Source organism: Varroa jacobsoni, unplaced genomic scaffold, assembly GCF_002532875.2.
Source record: "Varroa jacobsoni isolate VJ856 unplaced genomic scaffold, vjacob_1.0 scaffold_138, whole genome shotgun sequence".
In the NCBI taxonomy this organism is placed as follows: Eukaryota; Metazoa; Arthropoda; class Arachnida; order Mesostigmata; family Varroidae; genus Varroa; species Varroa jacobsoni.
The window spans coordinates 36,079-53,542 of NW_019213040.1; the positions used below are offsets into that span (position 1 = coordinate 36,079).

At 38.8% G+C, this 17,464-nt stretch overlaps 2 protein-coding genes, 1 long non-coding RNA gene and 1 pseudogene across 4 annotated transcripts in view; 2 read left to right on the top strand and 2 right to left on the bottom strand.

Annotated features, from left to right (window-relative positions):
- Rpt4 (Regulatory particle triple-A ATPase 4) overlaps window positions 1-2,145 on the top strand; it is an 8,459-nt gene extending 6,314 nt beyond the window's left edge. For both annotated transcript variants that reach the window (XM_022847754.2, XM_022847748.2), the window contains exons 2-5: window positions 116-242; window positions 589-742; window positions 1,015-1,755; window positions 1,878-2,145. In XM_022847754.2, coding sequence (XP_022703489.1) covers window positions 155-242; window positions 589-742; window positions 1,015-1,755; window positions 1,878-1,980 — 1,086 coding nt within the window. In that variant the 5' untranslated portion in view covers window positions 116-154 and the 3' untranslated portion in view covers window positions 1,981-2,145. The remainder of the gene's footprint in view (window positions 1-115; window positions 243-588; window positions 743-1,014; window positions 1,756-1,877) is intronic.
- A 5,477-nt stretch (window positions 2,146-7,622) lies between these two features.
- On the bottom strand, window positions 7,623-9,660 carry LOC111268676 (V-type proton ATPase 16 kDa proteolipid subunit c pseudogene; annotated as a pseudogene).
- Window positions 9,661-9,764: 104 nt separating this feature from the next.
- Window positions 9,765-17,464, bottom strand: part of LOC111268580 (O-acyltransferase like protein) — a 51,648-nt gene continuing 43,948 nt past the window's right edge. Inside the window, exons 9-16 of the mRNA XM_022847647.1 lie at window positions 17,300-17,389; window positions 16,870-17,035; window positions 16,471-16,550; window positions 15,801-15,920; window positions 15,279-15,399; window positions 13,194-13,377; window positions 12,828-12,970; window positions 9,765-11,128 (exon numbers count right to left, since the gene is read on the bottom strand). Of these exons, the coding sequence (XP_022703382.1) occupies window positions 10,886-11,128; window positions 12,828-12,970; window positions 13,194-13,377; window positions 15,279-15,399; window positions 15,801-15,920; window positions 16,471-16,550; window positions 16,870-17,035; window positions 17,300-17,389 (1,147 nt within the window). The 3' untranslated portion in view covers window positions 9,765-10,885. The remainder of the gene's footprint in view (window positions 11,129-12,827; window positions 12,971-13,193; window positions 13,378-15,278; window positions 15,400-15,800; window positions 15,921-16,470; window positions 16,551-16,869; window positions 17,036-17,299; window positions 17,390-17,464) is intronic.
- Window positions 11,124-17,464, top strand: LOC147753873 (uncharacterized). The gene is made up of 2 exons (XR_015314355.1): window positions 11,124-11,407; window positions 17,318-17,464. It is a non-coding gene; the product is annotated as an uncharacterized LOC147753873 (long non-coding RNA).

Below are 17,464 nucleotides of genomic sequence, written 5' to 3' on the forward strand. Positions count from 1 at the left end.
TGCATGTATATACATATCAGCGCACACTACTTGTACTACACGAGTGGGAATATAGTCGAGTCAACTTTTAAAGGAAAATCTGTGTTCCAATTTCACTTTAATTTCGATGTGTTAGGTGCTGGAGCATCGGGAGGTAGAGTCATCCCTGAAGGACATGCGAGAGCAGCTCAAGGAGTTGACAAAACAATACGACAAATCAGAGAACGACTTAAAGGCATTGCAGTCCGTTGGACAAATTGTTGGTTAGTAAAAAGATAAATGTTTTAGAAAACCTTTTATGGCTACATGACTGCAATTAATTATTCATAATAATAAGTGAATTCTACGAATGGATATATCAGCGGCATGTATATTTTAACAAGCTAGATTTAATTGTGAGATATCGCTCTTACAAATATTACATCCGCGATAGTTAGCTAAAATTTTCTGTTATCCCAAATGCCCCATATTTTAATGCGCCGTTTGGTTGAAGAATATTTTTGCCATGTGGTATATTAGATATAATTAGGATGTAACATTTTCACGAGCCTATTTGATGGTAATTTCATGCCCAAGCGTTTACACATCTGTGACATCATAATTGCACAGGTGAGGTATTGAAACAATTGACAGAGGATAAATTTATCGTGAAAGCAACCAATGGGCCTCGCTATGTGGTTGGCTGTCGGCGTCAGCTTAACAAAGAAAAACTCAAGGCTGGGACCCGAGTCGCTCTCGATATGACAACACTCACAATTATGAGGTAAGTCTCATACTGTTAATCATAGTATGTTCGTCTTCGTCTCGATTATACATATTTGTCGTTTACGAACTGCAATAAAAAGGAAAAGGATCTGAAAGTAATCGTCAGTATCACCCTTTTTCATCAAAGATTAGCGAAATGAGAAATCGTAAGAAAACTGTGTGAAATAGGATGTCAGGTAATGTGAAGGACATAAACCGAATGAAGTACTATGATATGAATGTGAACAATGAAGCTAAAATCACACCTGCTTTGGTACCTTCCACACACAGGTACCTTCCCCGTGAAGTCGATCCGTTGGTCTACAATATGTCACATGAAGATCCGGGCAATGTTTCGTATTCGAACATTGGCGGTCTCCAAGAACAGATTCGCGAATTGCGTGAAGTAATTGAGTTACCACTACTCAATCCCGAGCTCTTCCAGCGAGTCGGTATCACTCCACCGAAAGGTTGTTTGCTGTACGGACCTCCAGGGACCGGTAAGACGCTGTTGGCGCGCGCTGTAGCTTCGCAGATGGATGCCAACTTTCTGAAAGTCGTGTCCTCGGCTATTGTCGATAAATACATTGGCGAGTCAGCGCGATTAATTCGTGAAATGTTCAACTATGCTCGCGATCATCAGCCCTGTATTATCTTCATGGATGAAATTGATGCTATTGGTGGACGTCGTTTTAGCGAAGGCACGTCAGCTGATCGTGAGATTCAACGCACACTTATGGAGCTCCTTAACCAAATGGACGGATTCGACGCTCTTGGTCAAGTTAAAATTATCATGGCAACAAACCGACCTGACACATTGGACCCGGCCCTATTAAGGCCAGGTCGTCTGGACCGCAAGATTGAAATTCCGCTCCCAAACGAGCAGGCCCGTCTTGACATCCTCAAGATTCACGCCCGCAAAATCACGAAGCACGGAGACATTGACTGGGAGGCTGTTGTCAAACTCTCCGATGGTTTCAATGGAGCTGATTTAAGAAACATCTGTACTGAGGCTGGCATGTTCGCCATCAGGTACGGCTAGGCTTTTCGTGGTATTGTTATACTGTAGCGTTTTTCTTATTCGCAATATACGTTTTATTATTGGCGATTACTGCGCTATTTAGTAATTTTGAGTGTTTATCTATGTTTGGCAGGGCCGACCGCGAGTATGTGATTGAGGAGGATTTCATGAAAGCTGTACGGAAAGTTGCCGATGTCAAGAAGCTCGAAACCAAGCTTGACTACAAGCCTGTGTAAGCGGATTCGTTGATTTCGCTGAGTCGTGTGCACTGCAAAGCACGTATGACATATAGAAAGCGGCAGTTTTACAACGTTTGTGAAAGTGCTGAATAGACATAAAACTGAAATAAAGATAACTATATTGACATATTAGGTTGATTAAACTTGCTCTTAAACAAGTAATTAGCTTGTGTTCCTTTTAGCTTATAATCGTGTTACACTGTTACAGTAGAGGTTCGAAATCGAGGTATGAAATGCAGTAATAATTTATGAAACGTAACTATTATTTTGTACCAGTGTACGAAGTAAAAATTCATCTAATATGCTTCGAGAATGTTACTCGCCGGGTTTTACTGTAGTTTATTAGTCACTTTTACTTTTCTCTTTCGATGTCGCTTTGACTATTCGCGTTTTCGTGTATAGGGGCAAGAGACTCACAGATAAAGAAGAAAGAAGTGTTGGGTTGGTACATTTCTGCAAGTCAACATCGTTGCAACATTGTCAGTTCCACCCTATCAGAAAGGAATTTACCTCCCAAAGCTGCAGTAACCCGGTTTACCGACGAACGCAATCTAGATCACGCCTGCTTACAATAGATGTTCCATTTGGAGCTACGGTTCTGAGAACTGTTCCTGGTTTGTTATTTGTTTTTTATAAATAAGTTGCATTTAATATTGGTGAAGTCTATTCTGTAAACCTCAGCAAATGGAAAGGTATGGTGTGTTATGGTAAATTAGTTAAACCTCAGCTAGGTACGTAAAAAACCTAAAGGAATCGAAACGGAGAGGAAGATATGCAAGCAGGTACGAAAGAAAGTTTACTACTGTTGTTTCAAAAATGTGTGGCACAGCGTGAAGGAAAATACGTGGGAAAGCTTTAATACTGGTTCGGAAGTATTTGCCAGTATTTTTGAAGCTTGAGAATTTCTTTAAAAATTGAGAAATGAATATTAGGACGCAGACAAAACCTCACGTCCAAGGCGTTTGGTTGGTGTTGAAAGTCCTCCACTCACTTAAACTTAAGCTATTACCTGGAGCCACTTCGTATTTCTTCGGGCTCCTCAGAAGTCTAATATCACTCCGTGTTGTACCGTCTAACTATGTGCATTATGTCATGTTGTAAACTTTTTAAAAATATACCAATCCTCAACTACTATATGAACAAACCGGGAAATCTAATTCCAGCAAATAATAGTAACAACAATAATAATTGTAATAAAATCGGTATTTTCAGCCCAGTCCCCATGTCCCATCTGCATAACAATGTTTTTCTGTGTTGTAAAATATTTTGAATAATGATAAGTGAGTAGGTTAATAAAACTAACTTAGTATATTCTCCAAGTGCTAAATGCATCCAGTGAAGAATATTTGCGGTCGATTTACATTTAAAACGATATTAATTTTGACACGCGCGGCCAATGTATATAACTATCCATCTCTCTTTTTACCAAAAACATAACTAAGCCGGGCATAGACTAGCTAAAAATTCGGATCCTGATAACATACCGTTTTCTATGTAAGTTGTGTTATATCATAGTTTGTACATTTAATGAGTCCCGTAAGATAGGCACGGCTTATACTTCGTAAAATTGTAATGCCCAAGACGATTTGCATTGTGAATTGAATCTCGACTTCTCCTAGAAAAACATTGTTCTTGTAAGCCTAGGATAAGTGTTATCAACGTATGGAAAGAAGAGAACATTCGTGGCCTTGCATTGCTAACGCCTGGGATTTGTGAAGCCCTGTCCGCGATTGTTGTTAATGCTGTCAATGGAGCTGAGACGAGAAAGCCTGTAAGTAAATGTAAGAAGGCTTGCACTCTCCGCTGTAAAAATCCCGTATGCAATGTCGGATGAAAATCCTGTTTGAGGAATCGGTTGACAAAGCCGGGTCATGAATAAAAAATATGTTCGTCCAGTTTCTAGTACAGTCGGCAGCACCTCTTCCGCCAATCTATTGTTCCATTCCGAAATTGTACGGCTCGATTGTATCATTGCGATAGCAAAAAATAGTTCACACTGTGTAGACGGAAATTGAAAATCCTGTCACTCGATTTAAAGTAATGACATGTCTCCGTCCCAATGCGGTGTCAATCTTGCAAAGCAATACACTACCCGTGTACTAGCGCGACAAAGATTTATCCTGCGTAACTGATATCCATAAGCAGCTGATCATTAAAACTTGGGTCAGTAATAGAGGCGCAGTTCTCTACAATCTGATTCATGAGCAAACACGTTAATCTTCTTTTTATTAAAAACCAGAAATTATTTCGCTATTGACAAATGCCTTACAGAATGTGTGATAAAATGAAGAAATGCAATATGGACTTAAAAAAGAGACAAAGAAACAATTCAGCTTATTGAGTCTGCTTAGAACAAGTCTGTGCTGAGCGGACTAATATATTTATAGCCTGTTGAACACGCAACCAAGCTTATAGAACGGCATCTTTCGTTTCAAACAAAAATTATAATTGTCTACTTAGTCGTCGCACGATGTCGCTTTTAGTTGAAATTAATTATAATTGTTTGCTTATCTGCCACTCAAAATATGAACATAAACGCCGCAACAATAAGCGGTAATTCTCAATTGTCTAGGTAAGTTCTACATTTTGATACACATCTGGTCATGTGGTGTCGTGTCATATCGCATCTCTTTGGTATCCAGGATAGCTAGTGGCATGCCCTTACGTCAAACGAAATCAACGATAAAGGATACTATGTCTTGAAACCAAATATGCGTTCGTGTTTTGCTAGCTTTGTCTAAACTAATCAGTTATTTTTCGTTCATCCTTGCATATTCAACATTTTTAGGAAAATGTAAAAAATTATAAAAAAAACTGAAACCAGTTCTAGCGGCAGTTGCGTTTCAGCGTTCCTACTCGTAATGAGGTTCTACCAGATTTCACCACACAAAATACTTATACCACCAACTAAGGTGCTCGTTTCACTTGTTACCAGGTTCCGATATTCCTAGTAATTCAGAGAGGATCTGTACTCTAGAATTATACCGAGGCCTTTAATTTTGCCGCAGATTTAAGGCGTTTACTGACACCTTTTTTGTGTAGATCCGCTACAACTGTCAACGATCAAAGCACTGGATTCATTTACAGTGATTCAAACTAATATGAGTTTTCTACAACTTAGTAAAAGGATTAATAGAACATATAAAAAAAATTATCTCCAAGTTTCATATAGATACAAAAAAATTAAACGTAATGTATCAACGCTCTTTTCAAATATTCGCGGAGCAAGTATTGTACAATACGAGAAAGTACTACTTCAACGTGGGTATAGTTTCTGCTTCAACAAAATAGTAATGCATATATAACACTTTGGTGTAGCAGTATTCATTGAGTCAACAAAATCTGTTTATAGCGTAAATAACGTTTCTGATGGTGCATATGGTAAAAAAAAGTCTTGATACTTTTATAAAATACTTTTTCAAGTAAGTTTCAAGTAAGAAAATAAGTTTTCTTTAAATTAATTTTTATGATTCCCTAGTAATCTACTATTTATCTGCCTTATACATGCACATTTACTACACATTCAGATTGTTAAGATTTACGAAATCTGCATTCTTTATGCTACAAACATTGAAGGTATTTTGAGCGTGTCGAATTTTGTTGTGGGAAAGGCTTTTTCTACTGTGGGTAAAGTGAACACACAAAATTCGATCAGAAACACTAAAGTCGCCATAAAGATAGTTGTTAACTGTAAAATGTTGCTCTCGTTAGGCCTCGTTAACTCTGGGTCAAAATATAAACTAGAAATTGTGTGGAGTAAAGTTTGAGTTCTACTAGTGAACGTATCTGTTCGACTTTGTTTGCTTGATGTAGCTTTGCATCCTTGATGGTGTAACAGAAATTTCACTATTTGATACGATGACAAGCAAGAACAAGGAAATATTTAATATAACAGCGAGGCATATTTACTACTCCATTTAGCCTCCATCCGCTTCGGATTCTGTATAAAACATAATCGTGCGGTACTAAGCGCTGTTGCGCATGTTTTTTGGACTCAACAGGCAAGCTAATTTGTTTAATAGGGCCAAAACTACGCACTCTCATTGACTTTAATTAAACATTTACCCTCTTTTTCTAACAGTTTTTCGAAAGAGTGTTGTTAACATCCTTAGTTCCATAATTTGGTGCATACTAGAATCTCAGATTGGGATAGACTCGGGATAGAGATTCCATCCTGTTACACGGTTAATCGTGACTATATTGCAGGTGTTTGAAAGCACACATAGATTTGCCTTTGGTGGTCAGTCAAAATTCGATTTCTTTCAAAATGAACTGTAAGAACGTCGTACTGATGCGCGAAACCATTCTTTGCCGATTTCCAATAAAAGGGAATTTCAAAGCCACATTGATCTGAATATGAATCAAGTTAATTTCGGGTTCTAATCTGCCATTCAAACACAAACTCTAAGCAGCTCTAAAGCAGTATTGCTTTAAGCATATTTAATCACATATATAATCTCCATGATAATCATCGCGGTTGCAGTCTTGTCGTGACCACTCAACTTAGTCTAGTCGATATGTTTCAGAAGTCGTCACAATAATATCTCTTTCAATAGAGTCATAATGCTTTATGGAAGCAGAAAAAACGCTTTGATGTATACCTAATACTCGTGGCGATGTATGAGATGGTGTCCGTTGCCGTGATCGAATTGGCTCAAGCACAGCGACTCTGTTGTATGGACTGCAGCCACGTTCGCTGCACAAATGCTGCTTTTTCTCCCTTTTGTCCAGCGCGTGAAACTGTGTTGGTGACGAATGTGGGTAACCCGTGAGGACTTAGTCTGCAGAATGATAATAAGCATCTTCTTCTGACTTTGCCTAATTCTAGACTGACGTAAACAATGTTCAAAAGCAAACTATAAATTGAGCTACTGTGGAGCATCTCGTCATTTGAAGCAGCCTTTTAGATGGACAAAGCTCTACTCGTTTTAGGTGTTAGTAGATTCTGTTCGGATCTAACTGCAGACAGTTCTGGTGCAAAGGTGACTATAGACCGCGAACCGCATATCTTGAATAGCGCACAATACTTATTATAATATCTTAAATTTGATAGTTGAAAATATTTCCCTATAGCATGTTACAACGAGATATTGAAGGCTTCAAAGCGCTCTAACTTTTGCAGAGAAAGATGGCCATTGTCCGTAGCACATATTGCCCCGCTGAACAGCCAGCAAAAAGTGCTGCGTTTGGTTGTTGTCTGCTTTCCGGCTTCAACCAAAAACCTCTAGACCGTGAAAGCACGGTAAGACCTACCTCTGCTTGTATGCGGTAACGGGCGGTGGGTCAAAAAGTTCTAAAGTAATGCATATTCAATACCTTGTTCTACTATATATTAAAGTTGTTTTGTCGCATATAAAAAGATTACCATCCAAGACTGTTTGCAACTATAAAGTGAACTTTTAAAAACTGTTATACTAACTCGTACATTGGACAATTTTGAGCTTCTTCGCTTTTGACCGGTGGCTCTACCTTTTCTCAGTCGTCGACTAAGTCGGTAACGTCGTGTTTGAAGCCTGGAAAGCGTGTGTTTCGATAGAATCGAAATCAAAATTGTGAATCATATATCCTATATGATGATCACTCAATAAATATTAAAGTGTTTTCGAATCTGTAACCTTGTTGCAAGTGATTATGCAGCAAAATTATACAAATGCAGAGACGAACGCAGCAAATTTTAAAAATTCCCCAAGTTTCTAAACATCTGACATTTCCGGCGACATGAAAAGTCCTTAGAAATTATACAATATGTATTTTGCATTCTTAGCCAAGCGTACTGTATATTTTAGCAGATATAGCAAGCCGTATAAGAGTTCACGTCTCAAGTTTATTTACTATTATATCCCAGATGAGCCAGCTGTATCAATTATAGAACACTGTTACAGTTTTCACTGTATTTTAGAATATCGCACTGAAATGGTGTCTCTATTGCATTGACGATCTACACAGCACCTAATAAAATGTACATCTACGTGCCTACCTGCTCAGTAATTGAAAATACAGTCCCATAGTACATTTTGATTTGAAAACACGTGAATAGAAGTGCGTTACCTTTTTGTATCACAAGGTAAACAACAACAATGTGCCATAATAATGTGATTATAATGTAAAAGAAACTCAAACAAAAATAGACAATATTTTTGTTTGAGTTTCCGAAAACAGTTCCTACAATAGCTATGAACATGAATGGTTGTGTGTGTTTATGAACGTGTCGTTTATGTGGTATTATTATCCTGTTGCAAAAATTAGGGATCTTCATACTGCTCGAAGTTCAAGCGCATTTTTCATTCAATGAGTTATAGCCAACTGATTAAACTGTGCGTAGAAACTACAGGGAACTTCAATTTCTTTACGTAGACGCCACTTGCAACAAGAAAAAACCCGAAGAATACAAATAAAGTATTTTACCTAAATGTATCGTTAGCATATACACAAAAATTGCTTTATTAATGAAGACATTGCTAGTTCAACAGATTGTACAAGAACAATATAAGGTAAATGTTACTTAAGCTCAGTTCTGTGATGGTCTGTCCCATTTACAGATATTTACGCCTAGATTTTCTCCGCCTCCGGAATCGCCTGTTATAGGAACACTCTTCCCAGCGAATGCCCTCTCTGGTGGGCTCTGAGACCGAATCTTATAACAGGCGACTTCACTACTTGGAATACATCGTCACAGCCACAATGACCCCGTAGACACCAAGTACCTCCGCAAAAACCAAGATAATCATCATTCCGAGAAACATTCGCGGTTGATGAACCATGGCTCGCACTCCACAGTCACCAACAATTCCGATTACAATACCTGCAGCCATACTGCAAAGACCTACAGCCAAACCTGCGCCAAGATGCATGAACCCTGTATAGAGCTTGTAATGTTCTTTTATTGCGTTTGCGATTAGGACGGCGACTACGAGACCGTAGATGGCGAGGATACCCGCCATAACAACAGGAATGATCGACTTCATGATGAGATCCGGCCTCATGACTGCCATCGCTGCAATTCCTGTGCCAGCCTTGGCTGTGCCATACGCCGCCCCAAGTGACGAAAAGACGATAGCCGCTGCAGCACCTATCACTCCGAAGAAGACCGCGTACGGAGGACTTTGATCGTCGCTCATCTTTGCTCCCTTCTCTGACTTCGCGAACTATGAGTTTTCGAGGTATCGGGGTCATGCACGAATTCTACTAAGTATCTGAAGGCGAACACTCAGACGTTTGTAGACATCGGCGCATAAGATGCTGTTACACAAGGCCAAGAACTAGCCAGTGAAACTAGGGAACTGGCAAGATTTGCCGCAGGTAAAAATTTCCGACGCTCGCAGTTGACTGAAGCTGATCTGTGCAGACTGCATTAGCAGCTGATACTCGAAGCCGATTATAGTCGATCTGGTGGAAGCCCTGACGCAGTTAGCTTGAACAAAACAGTCGTCACACCTCCTTTTTTGTAAGTCTGTGACGAAGAAATAACGAAGCGTTGGGGCGATAAGTTGGAAGGTAGGTCAGCGTACCAGTATAAAACATAAAGCAAAATCAATAAATGCCGATGTGTTAGAGTGTATGCATAATGTTATTAGTGTGCACGATTTTTTGACCATAATTGCCGAATACCCTAATCAAGCCAGGACTTTGAACGGTAAACCCCATATTTACTGAAGTGCACGATTATCTGTCAATCCAGTTGCAAGGGATGAAGAATCAGTGCTGAATCGTTGTGCCAGATCAGCTAGAAGCGCGCTTCTTAGTGCTGACTGAACAATCGAGGCCTAAAAAACAACTCAATATTAACGAGGTCCCAAATATTTTTACTTATCTTTATTTATCTCATAATGTATAACTTACCCAACTGGCCCAAGCGAATGTGTGTATAAAATCAAACAACAGAAAGGAACTTTTTAGTAATGAGAAATTTTCATGTTCTTTTCACGAAACGCTTTCTATGGTACGTATCGACGTAAAGTATCATATAGTATTATCCCTTCTTGCCAACGGTGATACACAATCGCTTCATGCACAACAAAATTCCAAAATACGAGCAGTATATAATGTAGACATAATTGATACACATAACCTAGAACGAGGTTCACAATTGTACACGAGAGTCGTGAAATAATGTGGATACATGGAAATGCCTCAGCGTGCACGGTAGATTAGACTACCGGATGGGGGTGAGCTATGGGGCAAAATAGGTTTGCAGTTCGGACAAGCTTAAGTAAGCAAATTGGAAAATTAATAATTAGATCACACTTGAAAACTCTATACTATAAACTGTAAATCTACCTTTTGTCAACCTTTACCTTATTCCTGTCACGACTAGAAACTTACATTTGCCGCCGCCTGTTTACGTCATTCTACCTATATAAATCCTCAAATCCGTTACTTCGATGAGTATGCAATGAATCTATTTAGACACTGAGCAAACAAAACAACAACGTGAGGCAGTTACGGTAGAGACTGACTGTTGGTCTATAATAATCACGTATCAGCCAATATGAGTCATTAATGCAATCGAGGGTGTATGTATGGAGTGCCCAGTGCGCTGTAACCGTAATGATTTTTCCTGGTAGCAGGCCATCGTCAGGGACGATAGCTTGACGTCGCGCAAAATGTGTCAATATTACAAAGTGCATGCCTCTTGCTTTTTTTTTGCGAAAACCTGCTGCGAAACCTCACTGGTACAGCTTGTGAGTATTGTCTTGTGAATCTTTCGTGTTAGACAGTTACTTAATCGTAAGTTACGAACTGGTTCGTGTTATTGCAAATAGCCTAACGCTGACAAGGGCCCGTTTTGCATTAGCGCTCCACTACAGGAGGAACGCTTCTTCTAGGATTCTGGTATTTAGGCATACACATGAAATGTCTGGAGTTGCATACTTTAGTTCTATTCCTAGAAACTGTGAAAGCTCTATAGCTTGCACGAATTTCTCGTCGTGTAATGATTGGGTACGCAGTCCTTGGTCAGTCTGGTAACATTGTTGATGCCTCCCATATCATGGCGGTGATGCGTTTCAGTCATAGACACATTTGGAATGGTTCGTTGCTGTTTAAGAAATTCATTGGCAATTCGCAGACATGGCCCTTCAACAAAAACGTATAAACATGTAGACAACGCTAAGGTTACGACGAGATGGCCGCAGAACGAGTAGAGCTGAAATTGTAATCATTATATCAAATTACATAGAATTATTTTTATTTGAACAAAATGAATAGATAACTACAAAAAATGAGAAATTAAAAAAGAAAAAGTAAAGGGAATTTTTTTACGTACAATTGAGTGTTTGTATAGCAAAGATCGTGAGAGGATGGATGGTACAATCGAAACTATGAGATTGGGTGGCTTGAACGATTTTAAATTACAGTTTTAGGTCGCCCAAGTTGTCCCACTGATGGCCGACGGAGAAATAAGTCAAGAACCAAGAACCCCCAGGTAATGGTGCTAGTTGTACGGCCGACCTAAGCTAGACGTCTTAATGCTAAACGAACAGCTTATTCAAACGTTTACATTCGAGAGAGATCAATGTGTTATACATAAACAAAAGTCACTGTTAGGTTATCGATAACCATTTTGTTAGCTAGATAGCTTTGAAATTGCGCCAACACAACTTCGAAAAAGCAGCCTTGAGGTCGTCTTAAAGCTGAGAATCCGCAATACCGAATACGCTGAAATAGTTCGAGTGCCTTAGAGAGGAGTAAAATTTATGCAAAAACTCGCTATATTTTCTATTTTTATTAGGCTAAATATAAAAATGCTACCAAGCTGAGAAAAAAATGTCCTAATTATGATTAAACTTATGCGTTGAGATAATTCTATCGCTATCTGGAAACTTCGATGTAAAATGTGTTTCTTGTAGAGGTTAACCGATTACGGAAGAAGTTGATGACATGATTGTGAGTGTTGAGTAAAACCTTTACATAAGTTGCTATGGTACTGCCAAGAAGTTATATATCTACTTGCAAATAACTTTAAAAAACTTGAAAGAAGCTGGGTAGAAAGTTTAACGTTAGAGTGTCATACGAATTGATAGGAAAAGGATTTATTCGATCGTAAGTTATTTTCGAAATTCTACAGGACCGCAATGAAATAGAGCCATTTCTAAAGCGATTGATTACGGGTTGTGAAAAGTGGATCACACGACAATAGAGGGCGAAAAAATGTACCCCGGAGTCTGTGACAAAGCCCAGACTGACGACAAAGAACGTGACGTTATGTATGATGGATTCAAAAGCAATCGTGCATTATGAACTGCTGCCGCCTGGCAAAACAATTGATTCGGACCTCTGTTGTCAACAATTAACAATTCAACAAAGCATTTAAAAACAGATTGGAACTAGTGGGCACTACGACAGTGCCACATCATACACATATTTACCTATTCGAAAATAATTGAGAGAACATGACCAGGAAACTTTAATGCATCCGCTTTCTACATAGTTCGACCCCACACTATGAGACTACTACATGTTTCGGTCTTTGCGGAACCTTCTTAATCGTGTTAACATAGTTTCAATGAATGAGCGCAAAAATCACTTGTCATAATCTCTCGTTCGTAAACTCCCTACTACAGCAATGAGACTCTGGTAGTATAAGAAAAACAAAAAAAAAAAGTAGTAAATAGTAGTAGGTAAAAATAGCGCATATTTGTTTTACAATGACATAACGAATATCCGCTTCAGTTTCGAGCTAAAAAACAGCCAATACGTTCTTGAAAACTTGATATATCAAATGAATATATATGTATTAGGCGGCCATAGTGACCTGGCCGACACGATGATTAAATCCTGGATTGATACGCAACGCATATGCGAGTAATAAATAATGTGTCAATAACAACGGAAGGATATTTTACCTTATCGTAATGGGAATAGTAGATAAGGCTTCGAGTTGTTGCTACCTGATACAGGATCAATAATGGGTGGATGAGATAGCCCAGATAGGCTAGTCGACCAAGCACTCCGAAGCCTCCCCACGAAAGAACAGCCGCCACAGGACCTATAAACAAACAATTGCGAAGTCGTTTAGTAGAATCCCGAATAAAAAAACCGCCTTTCTAATGCTCGTGTTTAATAACACTCTATAAATAGATGCTGGAATATTTCATATGATCTCTTTCAAAGAAAGTATGACCTAGTATGAGACACGTAATTCTTTTGTTCAGGATGAACTCATTACTCAATTGAATGTGAATTGTTTCTCGTAGTGTTTTTTCTGTTACCTCCTTTTCCGGAGATGCAGGCAAAGATTAGCCAGGAGATTCCGAGGCTCCATATGACTCGGTGAGTTGCAGCATAGACCGTTGCCACAGGTTGTGGAGGCAATCGTTGATTCCACGGGTATGCCACTACGAGAATCGCAGTACAGCTGATGGCTGAAGTCGTCCATAAGACAAACTGGGTCCACTGAACAGACCGAGCAATGTCCACGGTCGAAAAGATGAATGATATAAGAGAATTTTATTGTCGTGGAAAATATAAAAAACATTTTTGCCAGAGGTATTTTGCATGTGTTTTTTAAGAAATTACTTCAGACCCTTGATTTGTCCCAAGTATTGACTAACAGCAAGGTCAATGACTAATTAAATAGCTTCGATGGTGGTAGAGCTGCACGCTGAGATTAGGATGCGCGTAAAGGTGCTGCACAGGCGTGGAATTCAAATACAGGACAAAATCACACTAGGTATTGCGACAAAAGGCTGTGTAACCTATTTTCAGTAAAAAGTGGTGAAAGCATTACAGGAAAAGTAGTAGGCTTCGATATGGCCTAATTGAACCATAGCCGACACTGAGATCTTCAGTCATTAGTTGCAGATATAGCGTATTTCGTGCATGTGGAATTCGGATAAACTTTGCCGTATTATTTGAATGAGTTAATCTGCTGTTCTTAATATCAAAGGAAAACCTGTTCTTTTTTTCTAACTCATCATGGCGAGAAGCGGTGCGTCATTTTTTGGAATTTAAGCGAAGATCATCAACTGCTTCGCACCTTACCAGCTCCCATCAAGGTTGAAAACTACCTTCAACGTTTAACCAGCTTTGACGGAAATTGGGTTCGCGCTGAAAGTATCGAAAAATTCCTCATAGACACTAACGTAAATAACGAAAAATTTTGTTTCGAGCAGTTGCCTCAGCTGCAGTTAACTATCTACCAAACGTAATGGAGAAAAAATTACATTTTTTAAAAAGAAGGATTATTCATATTACCTGTTTTCTCAAAGGACTCGATCTTTACACAAAATTTTAACAGCTAAAATTAGCTCCATTTTGATATAGCGGGATAACCGCAAACAAGATATAGGTCAATAGTGGTATACTGAAGGCTTCTATTCAATTAGAGCGCATAATTATTGTTGCAGAGCTACCGGTCGTAGGAAACAGAAAGATTCGAAAGGCATGTTTACGAAGCATGCGAATCGAAGAATTGAATATAGGCTTAAGAAAAAGTTCAGATAAACAGGTCTAAACTTGCTTCGGGTTGCATAAGGGTCTTCATGATAGTGCAAGGGTTGGTCTAAATTCGAACCCATACGTAAGCGTATTTTGTTTCGTATTGAAAAAAGCCGGCCATCAGGAGAAATGCTCAACCGTATATATAAAACTCCGTGGATATAGAACTCGAAAAAATTACTTAGGGTAAATGGAAAAAATAACAGAATGGTATCGGGTGGCGTCTAGTTTATACGCCCACTATCGATCATGTGAATGAAATCAATGAATACGTTAACAAGTTTAATGGGTATCCTCAGCTAGATGTTATTTATGCAGGGTAACGATTCGTTACGTTACATAACGCAGACCATAAATAGGAGGACAACATTCTAACCGCTAAGGTAGTGGGAACTGATCTAAGGACTAGAGACCGCTGTTTTCATGATAGCTGCGAAATGCAAGGATATATATACTAAAAAATCATTAATTTGCTCACGGCTATATAAAAGACATTTATGTAGCTGAATCGGCTACACCAAATAGCCTCCCAAAAAAAAAAATACAAAGGATTTAAAACGAAAGACGTTTATTACTTTATCTTTGAACTAGGAGGCGTATTCTTGGTACATAGCAATTTCTTTTAGCAAGACAGACAATTACGGATAAATTGGTAGGTGAGAAAACTTTCAAATGGCTCTCAATAAACTATACTGAGTAATCGTTCTGTTCATAATAAATTTCTGATAGATAACTTCGTGTACAACGTAGTAGTTAGAACGAGTCCATTCTGCACTGTCGTTTCATAAGGTCTTAACTTTCGGGCAAAATTCAGTTAACCATTTTTACGCTATACACATTAAATCGTACATACAAACCTTTGAGATGTACATGTTTCGGTGCTTGCGGATGGCATATCCGAGCAGAATGCCCACACAGAACGGGCCGACATGATTGTAAGGTTTCTGGTAGACTTTTGAGCAGATCTCCACTAACATACTGGAAGAGACAATGTTGGTTCCTTATTTCATTGTTTGTATTTTATTACAGAGTAATATCAATTTCATTATTGGCAGGAGCTTTTGGAGCTCTGGAGGATGGCAGGAGCAATGTTTCAGTTCCTCAGCCTTAGGTATTCAATCAACGTATAATACGTGTAATTATTTTTGCACAGGTATGCAATATTGAAATTAAGATGTAGATTATGCGTTGAACTATCATTTACACAATTGAGCAAAAATGTTTATAAGTATAGATTTGCTTTTGGTCGCAATCGGTCGTAAAATATTGAGAGAGTTGATATACACATATGTATGTATATAATCTCCTCAGATACAATAGTTGATGAACATCTTTCTGAAAATAAAATAACCGCTTCAATGTTCAGCCGTGAGATTTACTTGAGGTCAGGGAAGAATATCATCCCTGGTGGGAGATTGTAGAGGAACGTTACTCCGGCGGTGAGCACTGAACCCCCCAAGATGAACAGAAAGTTTACGATAAAGCCGCGCAAGAAGGATCTGTAAAAGATATAACAAAACTTTAATTGGTTCTGGCATATTTTGAAACTTTATCGTCGTCTAACTGATGACGAAACTGGAGGCTTTGATAGGTACCCTTTTCAAAGGCAATAGCTGTGTTTTCGCACACGTTTTTTTCGTACGGCGTCTACTGGCGGTCGTAAAAACCGCGTGAATCGCAGCGGACTACTGCGTGAAGATCTGCTTTTGATTCGCAAATCAAACTGTGTTTTCCATATTGTAAACATTCAAGAATTGTCGGTAATTGGTCTGCAATACTGAAACAGATTTTTTAGCAGCAACTCAATATGTTACGAATTTCTGTTTGAAACCCCATACATTTCGAACTTGTCCAGCCAGCGTCTTCGATTTGAGTAAGGATATTTATATATGAAAATGTTCAAGTGAATCTTCTTGCTCGGTTTTTTCTTCGGTAGTAAATTATCTATTGATACTGGCTCACGTCAAGGATCATCGTATGTGAGTTGTCAGCTAGGCAGCACTTGTTGAGTATGTTTATCAAGTGACAAATTAATCTGTGAGATCTCACCTGTAAAGTGGTATTACGAGCAAGGGGGCCAAAAGGACAAACTGGAACGCACAAGCAAGGTACCACGTTGCCACGAGACACTGCGGTAATGAAACGTCATAATCCTTTGTAATTCATACTGTTCCCGTTTACTCTTTTCATCAAAGTAAATATTAGATAAAGTAGGTATATCAGCGAGGCTGAGCTCGAACAGTTCAGAATACGTCAGTCGCTTCCCTAATGGCTAATTCAACTAGCCAGATTAAGCAAGAACAGGCACCAACCAATACGTCTGGCAAAGATTAAATGTATTTAGTATAGTGTTTGACAGAGGTCTTGCCTTGAAACTAATAACTCTTATTTCAAACGACGATTATCAATAAACCGCCGTCGGACGTGTGCAGTTATAAAGTAGCTTACCATTTCCTGATTATTGAAGACGTTGTTCATAAAGATTAGATTTGTCCACCATTTGGATTCGCAAAGGGTGATCTCATTATCAAGAACGTCCTTCCAAAACGGGCCATCGCCAAATAGCGGGAGCAAGAATAGGATCCCCATTGTGGCCATGAGACCAGGCAGCATTCTGAATATGTAAAAGCACACTCCGTAGCGAAGTAGGGTCAAGATAGAGCGTATACGAGGCAAACGGTTATTTTTGTACGATCCTTATGTATTATACTAGTGGCTTTCAAAGCCCAGTCATGGAATTGTCAGTTACTTTACTGTCAATTAACATGGTGAAACATACGAATACGTCTTCCGCTAACAATCAGCTCGCTAAATTCTATAAAAAACGGTGACTATATCTTCATTATAACAGTATATCTAGAAAGAACTCTAAACCTACCGCCAATATTTGTTGCAGATGAACGGCAGTATCTTCATAGTTCCCGTAAACTCAAACTCTCGCCAATTCGAGTACATAATTAACAAGCCACTAAAATTAAGCAGACGTAAAATGTACTATGAATAATAAAATATGAAAATTTAAATAAAATAAAAAAAAATCTTC